Source organism: Cetorhinus maximus, chromosome 13 (genome assembly GCF_964194155.1).
Source record: "Cetorhinus maximus chromosome 13, sCetMax3.hap1.1, whole genome shotgun sequence".
NCBI classification, from domain to species: Eukaryota; Metazoa; Chordata; class Chondrichthyes; order Lamniformes; family Cetorhinidae; genus Cetorhinus; species Cetorhinus maximus.
The window spans coordinates 1,114,727-1,139,158 of record NC_135891.1 but is presented as its reverse complement, the minus strand read 5'-3'; the positions used below and the strand labels follow the sequence as shown (position 1 = coordinate 1,139,158).

General features: G+C 44.3%; 1 protein-coding gene across 3 annotated transcripts in view; it reads left to right on the top strand.

The window, feature by feature from the left end:
- chd6 (chromodomain helicase DNA binding protein 6) overlaps positions 1–24,432 on the top strand; it is a 248,364-nt gene that overhangs the window by 70,375 nt on the left and 153,557 nt on the right. For 2 of the 3 annotated variants that reach the window (XM_078554815.1, XM_078554814.1), the window contains exon 3: positions 21,821–22,380. In XM_078554815.1, the coding sequence (XP_078410941.1) occupies positions 21,821–22,380 (560 nt within the window). Of the gene's footprint in view, positions 1–10,017; positions 10,298–21,820; positions 22,381–24,432 lie in introns of those variants that run through there. The other variant, XM_078554813.1, reaches the window with a different exon arrangement.

The following is a 24,432-nucleotide window of genomic DNA, read 5'->3' as shown; positions in this document are numbered from 1 at the left end:
AGCAGATAACCAAAAGATGTCACAGACAAAAGAACAAAGAGGTGTTGAAGGTGGTGATATTATCTAAAAGAATGTGCTAATTAAGATTGGAGAGCAGGATGAGCAAGGTAGCTCTAGTGGGGGTGGGGTGAAATAAACCATGGGTGGATACATTTAAAAATAATGGAAATAGGTGGGAAAAGAGAAATCTATATAAATTATTGGAAAAAACAAAAGAGAGGGGGAAGAAACGGAAAGGGGCGGGGACAGAGGAGTGAGTTCAAGATCTAAAGTTGTTGAACTCAATATTCAGCCCGGGAGGCTGTAAAGTGCCTAGTCGGAAGATGAGGTGCTGTTCCTCCAGTTTGCGTTGAGCTTCACTGGAACAATGCAGCAAGCCAAGGACAGACATGTGGGCAAGAGAGCAGGGTGGAGTGTTAAAATGGCAAGTGACAGGGAGGTCTGGGTCTTTCTTGCGGACAGACCGAAGGTGTTTTGCAAAGCGGTCGCCCAGTCTGCGTTTGGTCTCTCCAATGTAGAGGAGACCGCATTGGGAGCAACGAATGCAGTAGACTAAATTGAGGGAAGTGCAAGTGAAATGCTGCTTCACTTGAAAGGAGTGTTTGGGCCCTTGGACGGTGAGGAGAGAGGAAGTGAAGGGGCAGGTGTTGCATATTTTGCGTTTGCATGGGGAGGTGCCGTAGGTGGGGGTTGAGGAGTAAGGGATAATGGAGGAGTGGACCAGGGTGTCACGGAGGGAACTATCCCTACGGAATGCCGACAGGGGGGGTGAAGGGAAGATGTGTTTGGTGGTGGCATCATGCTGGAGTTGGCGGAAATGGCGGAGGATGACCCTTTGAATGCGAAGGCTGGTGGGGTGATAAGTGATGACAAGGGGGACCCTATCATGTTTCTGGGAGGGAGGAGAAGGCGTGAGGGCGGATGCGCGGAAGATGGGCCGGACACGGTTGAGGGCCCTGTCAAATACCATGGGTGGAAAACCTCGGTGAAGGAAGACGTGTCAGAGGAACTGTTTTTGAAGGTAGCATCATCAGAACAGATGCGACGGAGGCGAAGGAACTGAGAGAATGGAATGGAGTCCTTACAGGAAACGGGGTGTGAGGAGCTGTAGTCTAGGTAGCTGTGGGAGTCGGTAGGCTTGTAATGGATATTGGTGGACAGTCTATCACCAGAAATTGAGACAGAGAGGTCAAGGAAGGGAAGTGTCAGAGATGGACCATGTGAAAATGATGGAGGGTTGGAGATTGGGAGCAAAATTAATAAATTTTTCCAGGTCCCGACGAGAGCATGAAGCAGCACCGAAGTAATCATCGATGTACCGTAGAAAGAGTTGTGGGAGGGGGCCTGAGTAGGACTGGAACAAGGAATGTTCCACATTCCCCATAAAGAGCCAGGCATAGCTGGGGCCCATGCGGGTACCCATAGCCACACCTTTTATTTGGAGGAAGTGAGAGGAGTTAAAGGAGAAATTGTTCAGTGTGAGAACAAGTTCAGCCAGACGGAGGAGAGTAGTGGTGGATGGGGATTGTTCGGGCCTCTGTTCGAGGAAGAAGCTGAGAGCCCTCAGACCATCCTGGTGGGGGATGGAGGTGTAGAGGGATTGGCTGTCCATGGTGAAGAGGAGGCGGTTGGGGCCAGGGAACTGGAAATTGTTGATTTGACGTAAGGTGTCAGAGGAATCACGGATGTAGGTGGGAAGGGACTGGACAAGGGGAGAGAGAAGGGAGTCAAGAAAGCGAGAAATGAGTTCCGTGGGGCAGGAACAAGCTGACATGATCGGTCTGCCCGGACAGTCCTGTTTGCGGATTTTGGGTAGGAGGTAGAAGCGGGCCGTCCGAGGTTGGGCGACTATCAGGTTGGAAGCTGTGGGAGGAAGATCTCCGGAGGAGATGAGGTCAGTGACAGTCCTGGAAACAATGGATATTAATATAATACTAATGGATCGATGTGCCTGGGACAATTAAATTGATGAGGACAAGATTAAGTAGGTTTTTCCCTTGTGTTGGTTCTCTGACTAGCTGCTACAGGCCCAGCCTGGCAAAGATGTCCTTCAGAGCTCAACCGATTCAGTCGGTCAGTAGTGGTGCTACAGAACCACTCTTGGTGATAAACTTTGAAGTACCCCAGCCAGAGCAGATCCTGTGCCCTTGCTACCCTCAATACTGTTTGTTGATTTTCGTGCTCCCTCTCCCAGCCCTCGAGTCTACAGCACAATTGTGTAACTTATGTGTTTTGGGAATATATGAACAGAAGGGGGCTGAATGGCCTCTCAAACTATTCTGCTATCTGGCTAGGTCATGGCTAATCTATATCTTTACTTCATCTACCCACCCTGATTCTGTAACCCTTAAAATCCATTAATAACCTAATAACCTATCAATTCAATTTTTATATCTTTAATTAACCTTTTTTTGTCTCCTTTTTGTTAGCACAATTTACGGAGACTGTATTGTGATATAAATGTGGCATTTGCATTGGTGATGTGTAGGAATTGCTTTGTAGGGTTAAGGAAGTTCTACAGCTTAGAGGCATTCTCACATTCGGAAGAAAGCAAGTAAATTAATCACTGAATATGGAGGGATGAGCTGTCATGAACAACTAGAAGGGTTAGGCTTGTTCAACTTCGTAAAGACTTTTTAGTGGAGTGTTATGGAGGAATGCAAGATCTTTAATGTTACAGAAAAGGTACAATGTTTTAAGATAAGAAAAGGCTGAAGGAAAAGATTTTTGTTAGTTCTATTTGGGTAAGGGCATTAAGAGCCACAGACCAAAGGCAGGCAAATGGTGTTCTGAAGAAGAGTCATATGGACTCGAAATGTTAACTCTTTCTCTCTCCATAGATGCTGCTAGACCTGCTGAGTTTTACCAGCAATTTGTGTTTTTATTTTATATTAAATAGAGTTCATATACAGGTCAGCCAAGATCAAAATTAATAGCGGAACAGGCTCCAGGGACTGACTGGCCTCTTCCTGTTCCCATTGAACCTGAGGCCTTTTTAGAAACCTCGGAAGTCTGGGACATATGAATGGGAATATTCACACCGTGTGCGCTGAACGACTGGAACCAGCTGCCAGAAAGAGTGAAGCTCAGGACACTGAGCCCATTGAAGCAGTTGGTGATCTAATGGACTCCATTTAAACTTATGCAGACGGCTACACGCTAACAAGTATGCATGTGCAATTGTCCCAGTATTGCCTTGACATTCATTATTCTTTCTACAAAGCTATTCTGTGAATCTGTAACAGGAGTTATACTGTGAGAGTGCCATTGTAGGGACAGTATGAATAGCATGAGATTTGGAGAAAGCTGTGATCAACTGGCATGGCTAAAATGGCAGTATCCTGACACTGTCAATCCACTGTGGGAGGCATTGACATTCTCATTTTCTGTAGAAATAATGAGAGATGGTGGAATATGATAGATCCACCTTGAGCAATCCCATGACCCTTGTATAACAATACCTCAACAGCAGCTGTAGGGATTGCACCTGATGTGCTGGTTTGCCTCTTTCTTTTCATGGAGAGCAAAGTTGATAAATATTCTTGTGTCTTTGGCTTCTGGGAATGACAGGACTTGAAATGCCTGGGCCACACTGTCAAGGGCACGTGCCATTTAAAAGGTTATTTTGGATGCTTTGGCTGTTGCCAGATTGGGCCCAGTGTTTTTATTTTAATGGATGACTTTATATGTTGGAGTAGAAGGTAATGCTGCTTTAATTTCTTTCTGTACGGTCAGTTCCTCATACCCAGCTTAACCTCGGCCTTTCCTGCTCCCCTGTCATTGTTAGAGCAGCCAGCCTCAGCTTAGTTGTCAGCCTTAGTTCTAAGTAAGGAGGTGGTGGGTTAAAGCCCCACTATGGAGATTTGAGCGACACTCCAATTCAGTACTGAGAAGGAGATGCCATCTTTTGGAAAAGACATTGAACTGAGGCTCCATCTACGGTGGATATAAAAGATGTTGTGGAAGCTCTCCTGGTCTCCTGGCCAATATTTACCCCTCAAATGTCGCCAAAACAGATTACCTGGTTATTATCACATTGTTACAAACAAACATATGAATTAGGAGCATGAGTAGGCCACTCAGCCTGTTAAGCCTGCTCTGCCATTCAATAAGATCATGGCTGATCTGAATGTAACCTCAACCCCACATTCTTGCCTACCCACAAAAACCTTTCACCCCTTGTTAATCAGGAATCTATCTAGCTCTGCCTTAAAAATATTCAAAGACTCTGCTTCCACTGCCTTTTGAGAAAGAGAGTTCCAAAGACTCAGAATCCTCAGAGAAAAAAAATTCTCATCTTTGTCTTAAATGAGTGACCCCTGGTTTTGAAACAATGACCCTAGTTCTAGATTCTCCTACAAGAGGAAACACCCTCTCCACATCCACCCTGTCAAGACCCCTCAGGATCTTAAAGGTTTCAGTTAAGTCGCCTCTTACTCTTCTCAATTCCACTGGATACCAGCCTAACCTATCCAGCCTTTCCTCATAAGACAAAGCGCCCACTCCTGATATTAGACTAGTAAACCTTCTCTGAACTGCTTCTAATGCACTTAAAACAACCAACAAAAGGGAAAAGCATACTTGACCTCATCCTCACTAACCTGCCTGCTGCAGATGCATCTGTGCATGACAGTATCGGTAGGAGTGACCACAGCATAGCCCTTGTGGAGACGAAGTCCCACTTTCACATTGAGGAATACCCTCCATCGTGTTGTGTGGCACTACCATCATGCTAAATGGGATACATTTCGAACAGATCTAGCAACTCAAGAATCGGCATTCATGAGGCCCTATGGGCCGTCAGTAGCAGCAGAATTGTACTCGAACACAATCTGTAACCTCATGACCCGGCATATCCCCCACTCCACCATTACCCTCAAGCCAGGGGATTAACACTGGTTTAATGAAAAGTGCAGGAGAGCATGCCAGGAGCAGCACCAGGCATACCTAAAAATGAGGTGTCAACCTGGTGAAGCTATAACACAGGACTACTTGCGTGCCAAACAGCATATGCAACAAGTGATAGACAGAGCTAAGCGGCCCCACAACCAGTGGATCAGATCGAAGCTTTGCTGTCCTGCCACATCCAGTCATGAACGGTGGTGGACAATTAAACAACTCACTGGAGGAGGAGGCTCCACAAATATCCCCATCCTCAATGATGGAGGAGCCCAGCACACCAGTGCAAAAGATAAGGGTGCAGCATTTGCTACAATCTTCAGCCAGAAGTGCAGGGTGGATGGTCCATCTTGGCCTCCTCCAGAGGTCCCCAGCATCACAGATGCTAGTCTTCGGCCAATTCGATTCACTCCACGTGATATGAAGAAACTACTGAAGGCACTGGCTACTGCAAAGGCTATGGGCCCTGACAATATTCCGGAAATAGTACTGAAGACTTGTGCTCCAGAACTTGCCGCGCCCCTAGCCAAGCTGTTCCAGTACAGCTACAACACTGGCATCTACTTGCCTATGTGGAAAATTGCTCAGGTATGTCCTGTACACAAAAAGCAGAACAAATCCAACCTTGCCAATTACCGCCCCATCAGTCTACTCTTGATCGTCAGTAAAGTAATGGAAGGGGTCATTAACAGTGCTAACAAGCAGCACTTACTTAGCAATAACTGGCTCACTGACGCCCAGTTTGGGTTCTGCCAAAGCCGCTCAGCTCCTGACCTCATTGCAGCCTTGGTTCAAACATGGACAAAGGAGCTGAACTCCCGAGGTGAGGTGAGAGTGAATACCCTTGACATCAAGGCCGCATTTGACCGAGTGTGGCATCAAGGAACCCTAACAAAACTGGAGCCAATGGGAATCGGGGAGAAAACCCTCCACTGGTTGGAGTCATACCTAGCACAAAGGAGGATGATTGTGGTTGTTGGAGATCAATCATCTCAGCTCCAGGACATCACTGTAGGAGTTCCTCAGGGTAGTGCCCTCGACCCCAACCATCTTCAGCTGCTTTGTCAATGACCTTCCATCATAAGGTCAGAAGTGGGGATGTTTGCTGATGATTGCATAATGTTCAGCACCATCAGCGACTCCTCAGATACTGAATCAGTCCATGTCCAAATGCAGCAAGACCTGGACAATATCCAGTCTTGGACTGACAAGTGGCAAGTAACATTCGCACCACACAAGTGTCAGAAAATGACCATCTCGAACAAGAGAGAATCTGACCATCGCCCCTTGATGTTCAATGGCATTACCATCAGTGAATCCTCCACTATCAACATCCTGGAGGTTACCATTGACCAGAAACTGAACTGGACTAGCCATATAAATACTGTGTCTGCGAGAACAGGTCAGAGGCTAGGAGTCGTGCAGCGAGTAACTCACCTCCTGACGCCCCAAAGCCTGTCCACCACCTGCAAGGTGCAACTCAGGAACATGATGGAATACTCTCCACTTGCCTGGATGAGTGCAGCTCCCACAGCACTCAAGAAGCTTGACACCGTCCAGGACAAAGCAGCCTGCTTGATTGGCACCACATCCACAAATATTCACTCATTCCACCACCAATGCACAAAAGCAGCAGTGTGTATCATCCTCAAGTTCCACTGCAGGAATTCATCAAGGCTCCTTTGACGGCACCTTCCAAACCCACAGCCTCTACCACCTGGAAGGTCAAAGACAGCAGATAGATGGAAACACCACCACTTGGAAGTTCCCCTGCAATCACTCACCATCCTGACTTGGAAATATATCGCTGTTCCTTCAATGTCGCTGGATCAAAATCCTGGAACTCCCCTCCTAACAGCACTGTGGGTGTACCTACACCACATGCACGGCAGCGATTCAAGAAGGCAGCTCACCACCACCTCAAGGGCAACTGGGGATGGACAATTAATGCTGGCCCATTCAGCGAAGTCCACATCCCGTGACTGAATTAAATAAACTTTCTTTAAATAACGAGACCAGTACTGAACACAATACTCCAGATCTGGTTGCCCAGTGCCCTGTACAACTGAAGCATAACTTCCCTACCTTTGTAATCATATCCCCTCACAATAAATGATAACATTCTATTGGCTTTCATAATTACCTGCATACTAATATTTTGTGTTTCATGCACTGGGACACCCAGATCCCTCTGAACCTCAGAGCTCTGCAATCTCTCACCGTTTAGGTATTAAGCTTTTTTGTTCTTCCTGCCAAAATGAACAGTTTCACATTTGCCCACATTGTACTCCATTTGCCAGGCATTTTCCCATCACTTAACCTATGTTTGTCGCTTTGTAGCCTCCTTCACAATTTACTTTCCTACCTATCTTTGTATCATCAGCAAATTTAGCCACCATTCCTTCGGTCCCTTCATCCAAGTCATTTATAAAGATTACAAAGAGTTGAGGCTCTAGCACTGATACCTGTGGCACACCACTCGTCACATCTTGCCAACCCAGTAAAAGACCCATTTATGCCAACTCTCTGCTTTCTGTTAGCTAGCCAATATTCATGCCAAAATGTTACCTCACACCATGAGCTTTTATTTTCTGCCATAACCTTTGATGTGGCACTTTATCAAATGCCTTCTGGAAGTTGTTTGTGCACAAATTGGCTGTGAAGAGCTTTGGGATGTCTAAGGTTGCGAATGGTGTACACATGCAAGTTCAGTCTTTGTTCTTTCGTTATTTGTTGGCTGCTTCTGAAAATCTTGCTATGTTTTCTTGACTTGAGTTAAGGCATGGAGTTTCATTCTGGATGCTGCGGCATTGAGGAGGTTCTCTAGGACAGGGCTGCCCAAGCATTCCCAAGTCTTTGGGGTCAGTGATGTATATCATGGAATCACTGGCTATATATAATTTGAATTCAGCATTCCCTCAATCTGTGTGTAGGTGTTAATATATCAGGATCTCAGTGCTCTGACCCCAAGTGAGGCCACACGTTTAAGAATAGTCCTTTCCAAACTTTAGGCCCACAACATTCAAACAGAACAAACCTGCAGACAAGAAACAAGTACATGTACGACTGCAGCCGTGGTTTTAAAGACTCCATTGCAAAGTTTTGTGGGTTTCAAATGTCCTCTGCGTTGGTGAATTTTGATCTTTGTGTAGGCTTTGTAACCGCCACCAGCACCATCTCAAAAATTCTCTTTCTTGTCTGACCTGCTAACATATTTCTTTTGCTGCATATAGAGAAAAATGTTCTGCAGAATTAGCATTATCCTCCTTTTAATGTAACTTTTTTTTTAATGGAGGTTAATCTGCAGGTTCCAGGAATATGTCTATATTTTTTGAGGGTCCCAAACAGAGAGGTTTTGAAACACCATTGTGTTAAAAGGTGCAGAGAGGCCCCAAGTGATCTGAAATGGTTGCCTTTATTCCAATGTAACAAATCATTGTTCCACTCTGCCAGGATAGTGGGAGTTAGTATTTGGGGTTATTGTAAAATATCGAGTTAGACAGCTCAGAGCTGAGTGACCCTTGTGTCATCCTTTATGAGTGAGCAAATGTGGGCATTTTCACTCTAAGTACCACTATCCTGTGCCATATGACTACGAGGATAGTAAGAAGTGATCCAGATAGACCATGGTCTTTCTATCAAGTCCTGTGTAAGGGCCTGATGTTTTTATTTTTTGTTTTCTTTGATTTCCTCTCCTCGGCTAAAGTTGCATATTCCTCAAAAAGGCTAATGGGATTTATTCCCATGTATTTAGACGGTTGAAGGGTGATCTAATCAATGTGTGAAAAATGAAGGGATTTGGTCAGGTAGATTGAAGAAGTTGTTTCTCCTGGAACGGAGATTCAGAACAAGGGGGCACAATCTTAAAATTATAGCTAGGTTGTTAGGGAGTGAAATAAGGAAGGACTGCTTCACACAAAGGGTAGTGGAAGTCTGTAACTCTCCCAAAAGGCTGTGGATACTGGGAGTCAGTGGAAATTTTGAGCCTGAGATTGATAGATTTTAGTTGGATAGGGGTATCAAGGAATATGGAGCAAAGGCAGGTAAATGGAGCTGAAGTTTGATCAGCCATCATGAAATTGAATTGTAGAAAAGGTTCCTAGGGCTGAATTGTCTAGTCCTGTTGGAATGCTCATAGCTGGGGAGGAATATTGTGAATGGCATCCCTGCAGCTAATTGGTATGTATGTAAAATGGAAACAGTGATCCATTTTCTACGCGCGCACCTGCGCACACACATCGACTTTGACTCTTGGTCTCTGTGGCTTGATTAATATCGTTAGCCTAACTAGGAAGGAACCAGTGCTGGATCCACTTCTAGGAATTGAAGTGGGGCTAGGGCAGAGGAAGTTCTGGAGAACAGTGACTAATATTTAGAAGGGTGTGGGGAATGAGCTAGATCAGCACGATGGGCCAAATTGCAGTTCCATTGCTGTGAAATTCCATGATTCTAACCTGTCACGACATCAGGGAAATTGTTTTATTTTTGATAATTTCTTACCATTTTGCCCTTTCGAGTTTTCCCTTTTCATACATCACCTGAGAGGACAGACAGGTCTTAGTTTAATATGTCATCCAAAAGACAGCACATTCGGTGGTGCAGCACATCCTCAGTATTTACTGAATGTTAGTTTCTGGAGTGGGAATTGAACCCACAACTTTCTGACTTGGGGTGACAGTGTTACCCACTGAGCCACGACTTAGCTCAATACCCTCAGATAGACAGTGTGTCAGTGTTTTCTGGCAACTTTCTTTCCAAAAAAAAATTACCCACTTTTTCTTCAATGATTTATATATATATTTAACATAATTTCTGAATTTTCTTGGGAAGGAAATTTGAACCTAAGAAAAATATGTGATTCTAGCTACAACCACCCTCCCCCACACACATTCTAACGACGGTGTTACAGCTGTCCTGGAATTCTCTCTAGCAGGCTGTACCCAGGCTGATCTCTTTCTCACGAAGACTCCATTTAAACAAGAACTTGCATTTATATCGAGAGCCTCTTTGTAAGTCTGGAGTCTGTGTTTGGAGGGGAGAGGGTCTGGGTGGTGAAAGAAATGGTTTGTTTTTTTGGGGGGTTGCTGTTGGGTGGGCATATCAAAGCCTGTTTGTGTTGAGCGGGAAGGTATTGATTTAAGTGCTGGGTCCTGCATTGAATCTCGTCCCCTACTGTGTATGCAACGTAATGCTGCAGTATATCAGGAGGAGGGGAAAAAAGCAATTTGTGCAGTGATGTAGAGAGAGAGAGAAAGCATCAAGTGTTGACTGTGATGCAAACGTCTGGCTTTCCCTGCTGAACTAGAGACAGGAGCCTGGCTAAGGATGGTTGGAAATGGCCTGCTTTTTAATGGGGGCAGACACTGCACTAGCTTTCTCCGGTGAGGTTAGATATCAGGTGAGCATTACTGAGTGAGTTGCAGTGGTGACCCGAGGGGTTCTTTTGTGTGTGTGTGTGTGTGTAAAAGAGAGAACGAGCCCCGACAGCCTCACTCCGAGCGTGAGGCCCACTGGGCCTTCTAAACAAAAACAAATATCGAGCTCTGTGAGCCATCTCCTCTCTGGAGGCTTGTTCAGTGCATTGAATGAAGGATTTCTTTCGAAACAAAGCTTGGTTCTTTCAAAAGAGTTGGAGTGAATTTCCAGGTATCTGTCCGGTGTGGGGACAGTGACCTAATGAACAAGAGAGTGATCCATTTCATGATATCCTTAACTGGCTACAATTCTGTTGAGTCAGTGGATGCCTTGTAAGACACTGTCGGTGTTGTTGATTTAATCGTGTATTGTGATCTGATGGTATTTATATATAATCCAGGCAAACACTATCATAGGTGTATGTTGTTCAACTGTACTTTATGCTTTTAGCTGTTTCATGTAAGGCCTTATTTGTATATAATACCTGTTTTGTAGGATAGGCTATTGGTTGTTAAATTGTTAAGCTGTTGAGTTGAGCAGGTCAGATTTGAAACTTACGTGAGGCTTGGGTTTCTGGGGCGTAAATCTATTTTTGTTTTTGTTGTGATTGCTTCACAAGTTGTTTTTTTATACAGTTTATGTCTATTATCTCTAAATTATCTATTGCACCACCTGTCTGGGGGTCAGTACTTTGTTTAGTGTGAACCTATCAAAGCCTTGATTTGAAAATTTGCATCCTTATGTTCAAATCCCTCCATGGCATTGCGCCTTCCCCCAAATTCTGTAACTATCTCCAGCGAAACAACACTCAGATCTCTGTGCTTCTCCCAACTCTGGCCTTTTGTCCATTGCCTGTTTCCTTCACCTGGCCATAGGTGGCCGTGCCATCTGCTATCTAGGGCCCAGGCACTGGAATTCCTGCTCTAAACTCTCTTCCTCTGTCTCCTGCTTTAAAACCTATCACTTTGACCTAACATCTCCTCCTTTGGTTCATTGTCAGTTTTTGTCTGATTACACTCCTCTGAAATGCCTTGGAACATTTTACCGCGTTAAAGGCACTATATAAATGCAAGTTGTCATATGTTGCATTGGTGAGAGAGGCCTGACAGCTGCTTTTAAGCAACTAACCATATTGGAAATCTTGTTTGTTGAGCACAGGGAGGTCTTTCTCGAATTTGCTTTGTTTGTTTGGCAGTTAGCAGCAATGTTACCTGTGGGTCAGAGAGTTAACAGGATTAGGGACAATAATTTAGGGTGATGTTTAGCAACAGCAGCTCCGATTTATATAATGCTTTTCATATAGTAAAATGCTTCAAGGTGTTTTACTGGGACATTTTTAAAAAAGAAGTGGATTATGAGCCAAGAAAGGAGATGTTAGCAGAGCCGACTAAAGCTTTATACAAGGGGTCAGGTTTAAGGAGGGCCTTAAAGGTGGAGAGAGAGCTGAAGAGATTTAGGGAGGGGAATTGATTGTGTGGGATTGAGGTGGCTGAAGGCACAGCCTTTAGTGGTGGACCATAGTGGTGGGAAATGCACGAAAATCCAGAGTCATAGGACAAAAGAATTCCAGTGGCATGGGAGAATTTTTGCACAAATAGGGAAGAGTGAGGCTATATTTGGGCAGTGGATAGGGTGGTGGGATTATAGGTGTAATGGGGATGTTTGAACAGAGAAAGAGAATTTTACATTCAAGGCTTTGGGGGAATAGAATGTTGGGAAGTACAGGGGTGGTTGGCCAGCAGGACTTGGTGTGGGATAGGATATCAGATGCACTGTGGAGGGGTTGCAGAGTGATTGAACCAAGGCCCTGTTCAAGTAGATGTTAAAGAACTCCTGGCACAATTTGACGAAGAACAGGGAGTTCTCTTCATGTATGGCCAACATTCCACCCTGAACCACCTCCAATGCTGCTGGTGGGAGCCACAGCTGCCAACATGCATAAGCTTCAAAAATAAGTTACTCATTGTCAGAATGCTCTCACCTCAGAGTCAGAAAGTCGAGGATTCAAGTCCCATTTCAAGGACTTGAGTATATAATCCAGGCTGACACTCGCTGCACTGCACTGAGGGAAGAGCTGTGCTATCAGGAGGTGCCATCTTTCAGGTGAGATATTAAACTGAGACCCATCTGTTCTCTCAGATAGGGATATAAGGCTTGATGGCACTGTTCGTAGAATAACCGGGGAGTTATTCCTGGTGTTCTGGCCAATATTAATCCCTCGACCAATATCTGAAACAGATTTAACTCATCATTATCTCATTGCTGTTTGTGGGACCTGACTGTGCACAAATTGGTTGCTGTTTTTTCCCCCTATATCACAACAGTGCCTGTACTTCAGAAGTGCTTCATTATCTATGAGATACCTTGAGGTTGCAAAAGTGCTATGCCAATGCAAGTTCTTTCTTTCCCAAGAGTAAATTACCAGAAATGCATTGCTAATTTTCAGATTTTTCTAACACACTGCCTGCCTGTGGATATTTTAATACTAAATAAGATTGGTGACATCATGCGTAAGCTCCTCTACCCATCTAAAAGCTCTGTAGTGTATGTTTGGGGGGGTCTTGGCTATTTTTGCTTCTGAGGCCCCAACTCCCCCTTCAAGTTATAAAAATTTCACACATCTCTCTGTCACGTGACTTCATTCGTAAAAATCAGCAAAATTTGCACACAGCAAGAACCAGCAATAGAAAATCGGGTATCACCTAAGTTTCAGGCTCGCTTCCCATTATGAAAAAGGTCAAATTCCACAACCGCCTGCACCTCACATGAATGTTACCTCTGAGTCTTGAACCTCAGGTCACAATCCCTAGGCGACTGCCCATGCTGTGGTTGGCTCTGTAAATGTCTGCTGCAGACATGCAGTGGTCAGCTGAATAAAGAAGGAAAGGTGAAGACAGTTGAATATGCACTGACACTTTGCTTCTTGGCCCATTTACCCTAAAAAAATGGACATCACACTCCATTGACCTATTGCTCAGCTTACTGCATTTAAACAGAATGTCAGGAGAGCGTGTTCCACATGGCCTTTTAGGAAAAGAACTCAGTGCCAGCTTATCCGGAGAAGAAGAGAGGGTGAGGTCCCCTCTCCTCCAACATCAGCAGCAGCATCATGTTGGCCGAATGTTGCATCGATGCATTGAATTAACCTCTTTTCTTTGGAGACAGGTTAAAAAAAAGCCAATTTCAAGACCACATTCACAGAATCAAAGAATTGTTACTGTGCAGAAGGAGGCCGTTCAGTTCATTGTGCCTGCATTGGCTCTCCAAATGAGTGGTTCACTTAGCGCAGTTTTCTTGCCTTCTCCCCATAACCCTGCACATTCTTCCTTTTCCGATAACAGTCTAATTCCCTTTTGAATGCTTCAATTGAACCTGCCTTCACCACACTCTCAGGCAGTGCATTCCAGATCTTAACCAATTACTGCATGAAAAAGTTTTCACTCATATCACTTTTGCTTCTTTTGCCAATTACTTTGAATCTGTGCTCTTTCGTCCTTGATGCTTTCACGAGTGGGAGCAGCTTCTCCCTATCTACTCTGCCCAAACTTCTCATGATTTTGAATACCTCTGAAATCTCCTCCCAGCCTTCTTTTCTCCAAGGAAAACAGCCCTAACTTCTCCAGTCTATCATAACTGAAATTTCTATTCCCTGCGACCATTCTCATGAATCTTTTCTGCAACCTCTCTAATACCATCACATCCTTCCTAAAGTGTGGTGCCCAGAATTGGACACAACCTTCCACTTGAGGTTGAACTAGTGCCTTATGCAAGTTTAACATAACTCCCTTGCCCTTGTACTTTATGCCCCTATTAATAAAGCCTAGGATACTGAACGTTCTGTTACCTGCTTTCTCAACCTATCCTACCATCTTCAATGACTTATGCACATATGCACCCAGGTGTCTCTGCTCCTGCACCCCCTTTAGAGTTGTATTCTTTATTTTGTGTCTCCATGTTCTTCCTGTCAGAATGAATCATTTCACATTTCTCTGCATTGAACTGCATCTGCCACCTGTCTGCCCGTTCCACCAACTTATCCATGTCCTTTTGAAATTCTACACTATCCTCCTCACAGTTCACAATGCTTCCAAGCTTTGAATCATCCGCAAACTTTGAAATTGCGGTCTGTACACCAAGGATAGGTCGTTAATATATATCAGGAAAAGCAAGGGTCCCAACTCTGACCCCTTGGGAACTCCACTGCAAACCATCCACCAGCTCACAAAACATTCATTAACCACTACTTGCTGATGCCTGTCACTCAGCCAATTTTGTATCCATGTTGCTATTGTCCTTTTTATTCCATGAGCTATAACTTGCTCACGGGTCTGTTGTGTGGCACTGTATAAGATGCATTTTGGAAGTCCACGTACACTACATCAACAACATTGCCCTCATCAATCTTGAGAAACCCATGCTGGCTTTCCTTAATTAATCCACATTTGACTATTAATTTTGTCCTGTTTCTAGAAGTATCCCCAGCACTGAAATTAAACTGATTGACCTGTAGTTGCTGGGCTTATTTTTACACCTGTTCTTGAACAGGGGTGTCACGTTTGCAATTCTCCAATCCTCTGGCATCAGTCCTGAGCCTCAGGAAGACTGAAAAATTGTGGCCAGTGCCTCCCCAATTTCCATTTTCTCTTCCCTCAGTATCCTTGGATGCATCTCTCTCTCTCCCACTCTCCAGTACCCCCTTCTAGTGTCTGAATTACTTCCTCCTTCACTATGTCCTGGGTAGCATCATCTTCCTTGGTAAAGACAGTTGCAAAGTATTCATTTAACATCTCAGCTATGCCCCCTGCTTCCATATGTAAATCGCTTTTTTGGTCCCTAATCAGCCCTACTTCTCCTTTTATTACCCTTATACTATTTATCTGCCTATACAAGACTTTGGGACCTCCTTTTATGTTGTCTGCCAGTCTCTTTTTCACACTCCCTCTTTGCTTATTTGCTTTTTCACCTCTTCCCTGAACCTTCTATATTCAGCCTAGTTCTCAATTGTGTTTTCTGCCTGATATCTGTCATAAGCACATTTTTTCTTCTTTATCTTAATCTCTATCTCTGTAGTCATCCAGGGAGCTCTGGATTTGTTTGCCCTACCTTTTCTTTTTGAGGGAATATACCTTGCCTGTGTCTAAACTATCTCTTGAAGGTAACCAATTGATCAGCCACCGTTTTTCCTGCCAACCTTTCACTCCAATTTATTTGGCCCAGATCCGTTCTATTCTATGGCTCTATTTAGGTGCGACCTGTCCGACCCACAGGTCCCATCTCCTCCCCGAGCTGATCCCAATGTCCCAGAAATCTAAAGCCCTCCCTCCTGCACCATCTTTCCAGCCATGTATTCATCTGCTTTATTCACCTATTTCCATACTTGCTTGTGGTACTCGGGGTAATCCAGAGATTTCTACTTTTGAGGTCTTGCTTTCTTGCTAATTTCCTTCCTATCTCCCTAAATCCTGATTGCAATCTAATTCCTTTACTATCAATCACCATCTCAGTTCATAGCACCCTCGCCTTTGAATCAGAGGGTTGTGGGTTCATGTCCCACTCCCGGAAAACCAAGAACTGTGATTGTACTCGAAAGAAGTTGCAATCTGTGACTGTTGATAACTCGAAAGAGTTTCCTTCTGAGTAATAAGCATCAGCTGTGATCAGTCTCACTTTTTTGTTGACTCTACTTGCAGAATGGAATTTTTCGAAAGATTTTACTCTTGAAAGATAGATGTTGATTCAACGGAGCCTTAGGGAGCTCTAGAGCACAGTTGAGGGCCTTTGATGTCTGTTATGTTGTGTATGGTGTCCGAATAAACGTGCCTTTCAAGCATTGTACCAAATTTGAAGGTGGGATTCCAAAATTGCAATTTGAGTCTCACCCAGCTATCAGGTAGTTGTTAGTTGCAGATTGATTCAGTGTGTTCAGTTGTCGAGTTGAGTGGGCAGGAACTGAACCTAGGCTCTGGCATTTTTCTGCTCAGCTGAAGGCGATGAGGAGGAAGATGAAGAGAACAGCAAGGGTGTTGCATCTGGATAGTTTGTGGCATCTACAAGCAGTCGATTGCAGGAGGCATTGATGAGCTTGTAGTCGTTTTACCTCCAGATGCTAATATTGCTGAACTAGTTTATCTCCCTGCCTTTCTAAGGGAGTTTGACTAGTTTATCAATTATCTTCCCCCTTTTTAAGATAGAAAGGGAGAGATAATTGACAATCTAGTTAAAGTTAGGAGTGGATAAAACCCCTGCATTCACATATAATGGAAAACACCCAGAAACCAAAAATATTGTAAAGAGCAGTCGGTATGGATTTCAGAAGAAAAGGTCATGCCTGACCAATCTTATCGAATTCTTTGAAGAAGTAACAGAGTAAATGTAATTTACTGGATTTTTAAAAGGACTTTGATAAGATACAGCATAGTAGATTCTCGACTAAAAGGTCAGAGGACGAGTATTCAAATGGATAACAAGCTGGCTACAAAGAAGAGTAGGAGTTAAAGAACTTTACTCTGACTGGCAAATGGGAAGTGATGTTCCACAGGGATTAATATTGGGACCACTGTTGTACAGCATTTATAGGATGATCTTGACTTGGGAATTGAAGGTACAAAACTTGTGAATGTCACCATATTGCCGGGTTCTGTGGGGGGGAGGTGTGGAAATTCAGAGGAGGACTACAACAAAATACAAGACACCATTAATAAACTTGCAAAATGGGCATGTAGTTGGCAAATGAATTTCAATATAGATAAATGTGAGGCGGTACACATTGGTAGAAAAAATAGGAAAGGCTACATAATCTTGTTAGTGTCCAAATGGGGGAAAGGAACAGAGGAATCTGAGTACAGATGCACAAACCACTAAAATTGGCGATGCAGGTTAAAAAGCCTACAAAGCATTGAGGTTACTACTTTCTAGAGGGATATAATTGAAAAGCAGAAGGTCTGGTTTCCATATTACAAAAAGAATATAGCGGCATTGGAAAAGATGAAAAAAAGATTTTTGAGGATAAGCTGGAGGCTGTCAGAAAAGACTGAGCAGGTTGAGAATCTTTTCTCTAGAAGGCTGAGGGATGACCTGATTGTGGGTCTCTAAAATTATGAAAGGGTTTGATAGGGTAGACATGGTGAAGATGTTTCCACTTATGAAAGGAGCTGAACTTCAGGCCAGAAATGTAGATGGTCACCAATAAATTCAATGGAGAATTCAGGAGCAGCTTCTTTGACCAGGTGAGATTGTGAACTTGCTATTACATGGAGTGGTTGAGGCAAATAGTATAGATGCATATAAGGAGTAGATGGATAAATACATGAGGGAGAAAGGAATAGAAGGATATGTTGATAGGGTGAGATGAAGGGGGTAGGATGATTTGTTGCGGAGCATAAAACCAACATCATCCTGTTGGACCATTGCTTTATCTGTGGCTAATCAACAACTTCTCTTGGACAGTGGTGTGTTTGATCACCTGAGTTCTGTAAGAGTGCCGTAGCCCCTGGGTGATTTAGTTTTGGTTGTTGTTTCTTGTGCTGGCAAATTGATCAGCATCTTACCTCCACATCTCCTCCTTGCCCTGAACTTGGGTCACTTGCAGAGTAACAAATAGACAGGGCCTTGGCAGGGAATGGTTTTCAGCCTGCATTAGACCAATTGTCAATACTGGTCCATTGCTGCATGACCTGCTGTCATGCAGATTTAGACTGTTCAGATTAAGGGAGAATGGTGCTGTGAGCTCAGTGTGACCAGATATTTAAACATGGACAATAGAGCTAAACTCAAGAGGTGAGGTGAGAGTGATTGCCCCTGACATCGAGGCAGCATTTGACAGTGTGTGGCATCCGGGAGCCCTTGCAATGCTGGAGTTGATGGGAATCGGGGAAAACTCTCCGCTAGCTGCAGTCATACCTAGCACAAAGGAAGATGGTTGTGGTTGTTGGAGGTCAATCACCTCAGTTCCAGGACATCACTGCACGAGTTCTTCAGGGTAGTGTCCTCGGCCCAATCATCAGCTGCATCATCAATGACCTTCCTTCCATCATAAGGTCAGAGGTGGGGATGTTCACTGATGATTGCGCGATGTTCAGCACCATTAACGACTCCTCAGATACTGAAGCAGTCAATGCCCAAATGCAGCAAGACCTGGACAATATCCAGGCTTGGGTTGACAAGTGGCAAGTAACATTTGCGCCACATTATTGCCAGGCAATGACCATCTCCAACAAGAAAGAATCTAGCCATTGCCCTTTGACATTCAATGGCATTACCATCGCTGAATCCCGCACTATTAATATTCTGGGGGTTACCAGAACTGGACCAGAAACTGAACTGGACTAGTCATATAAATGCTGTGGCTACAAGATGATGTCATTTCTGTCACAGAGACATGATTGAGAGAGGAGCAGGATTGGCAGCTCAATATTCCAGGATATAGGGTCTTCAGGCGAGACAGGGGTGGAGGTAAAAGAGGAGGGGGTATCGCAGTATTGATCAAGGAATCAATTACAGCAGTAAGGAGGGATGACATCTTAGGCTCCTCAAATGAAGCCATGTGGGTAGAATTGAAAAACAAAAAAGGAGCAATCACATTGCTGGGAGTGTACTATAGGCCCCCAAACCGTCAGAGAGAAATAGAAGAGCAAATATGTAGGCAAATTTCAGAGAAGTGTAAAAGAGAAGTGTAAAAATAATAGGGTAGTAATAGTGGGGAATTTCAATGTCCCCAACATTAACTGGGTTAGTCATAGTGTGATAGGTTTAGAGGGAGCAGAATTCTTAAAATCCATCCAGGAGAGCTTTTTAAGCCAATACGTTGAAGGTCCGACAAGAGACGGGGCGGTCCTGGACTTAATTTTAGGAAATGAAGCCGGGCAAGTGGTAGAGGTATCAGTGGGGGAGCGTTTTGCACATAGTGATCATAACTCCATTAGATTCAAGGTTGTTATGGAAAATGACAAGGATGGACCAGAAGTCAGAGTTCTAAATTGGAGGAAGGCCGATTTTAATAAGATCAGATATGATTTGGCCAGAGTGAACTGGGAGCAACTACTTAGGTAAATCTGCATCAGAGCAGTGGGACTCATTCAAGAAGGAAATAGGGAGAGTACAGGGCCAACATATTCCAGTAAAGATAAAGGGTGGGACCAACAAACCCAGGGAACCCTGGATGTCGAGGGATGTATAGGATTGGATAAAGAGAAAAAGGGAGGCTTATGGCAGATACTGAGGGCTCAAAACATCGGAAGCTCTTGAAGAGCATAGAATATGTAGGGGGGAACTTAAAAAGGGAATTAGGAGAACAAAAAGGGGGCATGAAAAAACATTGGCAGGTAAAATAAAGGAAAATCCAGAGTTATTTTACAAGTACATTAAGGGTAAGAGGATAACTAGGGAAAGAGTAGGGCCCATTAAGGGCCATAGTGGTAATTTGTGTGTGGAGCCGGAAGGCGTAGGCAGGGTTCTAAATGAATACTTTGGTTTAGTGTTCACAAGTGAGAGGAACGACATGGGTTTAGAAATCAGGCAGAAGGACTGTGATATAATTAAAGAAATTAGCAAAGAAAGGGAGGAAGTTTTAAGTGGTCTGGCAGGCTTAAAAATGGATAAATCTCCAGGCCCGGGTGAAATGTATCCCAGGCTGTTGAGGGAGGCAAGGGAGGAGATAGCAGGGGCGCGGGCAATAATTTCAATACCTCTCTGGGCACAGGAGAGGTGCCAGAGGACTGGAGGACAGCCAGTGTGGTACCGTTATTCGAGAAGGGAGGAAGGGATAAACCAGGGGACTACAGGCCAGTCAGTCTAACCTCAGTGGTGGGGAAGCTATTGGAAGCAATTCTGAGGGACAGAATTAATCTACATTTGGAGAGGCAGGGATTAATCAAGGACAGTCAACATGGTTTTGTTAAGGGGAGGTAATGTCTGACTAATTTGGTTGAATTTTTTGAAGAGGTGACCAGGTGCGTAGATGAGGGCAATGCATTTGACGTAGTCTATTTGGACTTCAGCAAGGCTTTTGATAAGGTCCCGCATGGGAGACTGATAACGAAGGTAAGAGCCCATGGGATCCAAGGCAATTTGGCAAATTGGATCCAGAATTGGCTGAGTGGCGGGAAGCACAGGGTGATGTTAAGGGGTGTTTTTGTGACTGGATGCCTGTGTCCAGTGGGGTTCCACAAGGATCGGTGTTGGGTCCCTTGCTGTTTGTGGTATATATAAACGATTTAGACTTGAATGTAGGAGGGTTGATCAGTAAGTTCACGGATGACACGAAAATTGATGGGATGGTAAATAGTGAGGAGGATAGCCTTAGATTACAGGAGAATATAGACGGGCTGATCAGTGGCAAATGGAATTTAATCCGGATAAGCGTGAGGTGATGCACTTGGGCAGGACAAACAAGGCATGGGAATACACGATGAATGGTAGGACCCTGGGAATTACCGAGGATCAGAGGGACCTTGGTGTGCATGTCCACCGGTCCCTTAAGATAGCAGGACAGGTAGATAAGGCGGCTAAGAAGGCACATGGGATACTTGCCTTTATTAGCCAAGGCATAGAATATAAGAGCAAGGAGGTTATGCTGGAAGTGTATAAAATGCTGGTTAGGCCACAGCTAGAATATTGCGTGCAGTTCTAGAATCCGCTTTATAGGAAGGATGTGATTACACTAAGAGAGAGTGCAGAGGAGATTTACCAGGATGTTGCCTGGGCTGGAGAGTTTTAGTTATGAGGAGAGATTGGATAGACTGGGGTTATTTTCCCTGGAGAAGAGATTGAGGGGGGGACATGATTGAGGTGTATAAAATTATGAGGGGCATCGATAGGGTAGACAGGAAGGAACTTTTCCCCTTGGTGGAGGGATCAATAACCAGGGGGCATAGATTTAAGGTAAGGGGCAGGAGGTTTAGAGGGGATGTGAGGAAGAATTGTTTCACCCAGAGAGTGGTGGGAATCTGGAACTCGCTGCCTGAAAGAAACCCTCATAACATTTAAGAAGTATTTAGATGTGCACTTGCGATGCCATGGCATACAAGGCTATGGGCCTAGTGCTGGAATGGGATTAGAATAGTTAGGCAGTTGTTTGACCGGCGCAGACTCGATGGGCCGAAGGGCCTTTTTCTGTGCTGTAGACCTCTATGTCTCTAAACTTGTCGTGTTGTAATACTACTTCTCAGTGGAGGAGTTCCAGCGCCACCAATTGCAGATGGGTGCCGTTTTAATGTGACATGTTTACATAGGCTGTTCCATTATAATCATAGAAGTAAGAATTTATAATAGAAGTTACAAATCAGTGCGTAAGGATTATGTCTGAACGCTCTGTTTTAGTTATCCTCAACCTCTTGATCCACTTCACCTCTACCTAGGCGACTGCACTTAGTCTTAATACCCAGTGGGTAGTTAATAATCAATAATTATTTAAATAAGAAAATTCACGTTTAAAGTAATTGAGAATTTGAATTAATGCTTAAAGTTTTTTAAAAATTTGTTTTTTCAAATAAGTTTTGTTTATTTGCAGCCTTCCACTTCAAAGGCATCCAAGCATCCGCTGACACCAGATGCCTCACCAGTCGATGGACGCACAGTACAGCTCTCGCACACAAGCACTAAGGACCAACCAAACTCCCTTAATCCCGCAAAAGCTCCAGAAACACCTGGTCCCTTGGCCGAGACCAGCAGCAAGAATGATGCTCAAGGCGCACAGGCCGATGTAAGTGTGAACCAAACGCTGGCCCTTACCAAGTTTGAGGATGGTGGCACTAGGATTAAGAAAAAAAGGAAGAAAAAAGAGCTGAAAGAGGAGGCGAGTAGTGAAACAGCAGCCAGTGACAGTGCACCCAAACCAAAGAAGAAGAGAAAGGAGCCCAAGGGGGACAAGGAACCTAAAGAGGGCAAAGGGGCTAAGGAGCCAAAAGGTTCTAAAGGACCCAAGGGCATTAGAGAACCGAAGGAACCAAAAGGGGCCAAGGGGGCCAAAGAGCCGAAGGAGCTTAAGGGTACCAAGGAACCCAAGCAACCTAAAGAGCCAAAATGTAAACCCAACACTACACCCAAATCCAAGGCCAGCAAGAAAACCAGGTATGGAGCTTTCATTCCATTTGTGACTGTTTAATTTTTCTTCATAGTTTTTTTAATTCATTCACAGGACGTGGACATATTAGCAAGACCAGCATTTGTTGCCCATTCCTAATCGCCCTTAAAGTGAGGATTAGATGCTTTCTTGAACCACTGTAGCCTGAGTGATGTAGGTATTCCCAGAGTTGTTGGCTATGAAGTTCCAGAATTTTGAAACAGCAATGAAAGAACAATTATATATTTCTGAGTCAGAATGGTGTGTTACTTGGAGGGGAACTTTGAGGTGGTTGCCCCATGCATTTGCTGCCCTTGCCCTTCTAGGTGGTAAGGGTTTTGGGTTTTGGAGAGGCTGTTGAAGAAGCCTTGTGAGATGCTGCAGTGTTTCTTGTGCATGATAAGTCTGCTGCCGCTGTGTGCTGGTGGTGGAGGGAGTGAATATTTAAGGTTGTGGATGGGGTGCCAATCAAGTGGGCTGCTTTTAACCTGGATAATGTTGAGCTTCTTAGACATGTAAAGAATAATCCAGCGTGTCCTTGACTTGTACCCTATAGATGGTAGACAGGCTTTGGGGGGTCAGGAGGTGAGTCGCTTGGTACAACACCCAGCCTCTGACTTGCTCTTGTAATCACACTATTTATGAGGCTGGTTCAATTAAATTTCTAGTCAATGGTGACTTCCCCAGGATGATGGAGGGGAGTTTAGTGATGGTAGTCATGGGGAGGTGATTAAATTCTCTAGTTGCAGGTGGTTATTGGCTGGGATTTGTGTGGCACAAATTTAAATTACCATTTATCTGCCAAGCTTGAATGGTATCCAGGTCTTGTTATGTGTGGGCACGGTCAACTTCAGTATCTGAGGAGTTATGAATGGAGCTGAATACTGCAATCATCAATGAACATCCCCACTTTGACCTTATGGTGGGAATGTCATTGATAGAGCTGAAGATGGTTTGGCCTAGGATTCTGCCCGGAGGAGTTGATGTTTGACTTCCAACCAACTGCAGTCATCTTTCTTTATGCTAGGTATCACCCCAACCAGTGGAGAGTATCCCCCCGCAACCCTGGAATCCTGTTGATTTTAATTTTACTAGGACTCCGTGATGCCACACTCGGTGAATTGATGTCAAGATCAGTCACTCTCACTTCATCTCTGGAATTCAACTCTCTTATCTGTTTTGAACCAAGGCTATAATGAGGTCTGGAGTGGACTAGTGCTGATAGAATACAAACTGTGCATTAGTGTGTAAGTGCTGCTTGACAGCATTGTCAACGACTCTTTAATGATTGAGAGTAATCTGGATGGTAGTTAGCCAGATTGCCCTGATTTTTCCACTTTGTCTGTTAGATGCCAATGTTTTAACTGCACTGGAATTTGTCTAGGGGTGTGACTAGTTCTGGAGTGCAAGTCTTCAGGATTACAACTAGAATGTTTTCAGAGTCCATTGCCTTTGTTGTACCTGATGCAATCAGCCATTCCTTGATATTATGTAGAGTGAGTTAGCTGAAGATTGGTTTCTACGATGGTGGGCCTCAGGAGGAGGCAGAGATGGATCAACCGCTTTGCACTTCTGGTTGAAGATGGTTGCAAACGTTTCGGCATTGTCTTTTAGTCTCATTTGCTTGACCCTGCCATTATTGTAGATGGAGTTGTTCATGGAGCTTCCTCCTCCTGATCGTTGTTTAATTGTCAACCATTACTCACCATGTTCAGGTAGGTTTTTCACTTGTGTTGATTCTCACCCCTGCAGGCCTGGCCTGGCAACTAACTGTAAATCTTGGCCAGCTTGGTCAGTAGTGGTGCTATCAAGCTACTCTTCTAATTGGACATTGAAGCCCCCACCCAGAGTACATTCTGTGCCCTCCCTACCATCATTGCTTCTTTCAAGTGGTGTTCAACATGGAGGAGTACTGACTTATTAGCTGAGGGAGGCAGGAAGTTTGTAGCCATCAGATTTGCTTGCCCATGTTTGACTTGATTGCATGAGACTTCATGGATTCTGGAGTCAATATTGAGGACTCCCAGGTCCATACCCACATGACTGGCTACTACTGCCAC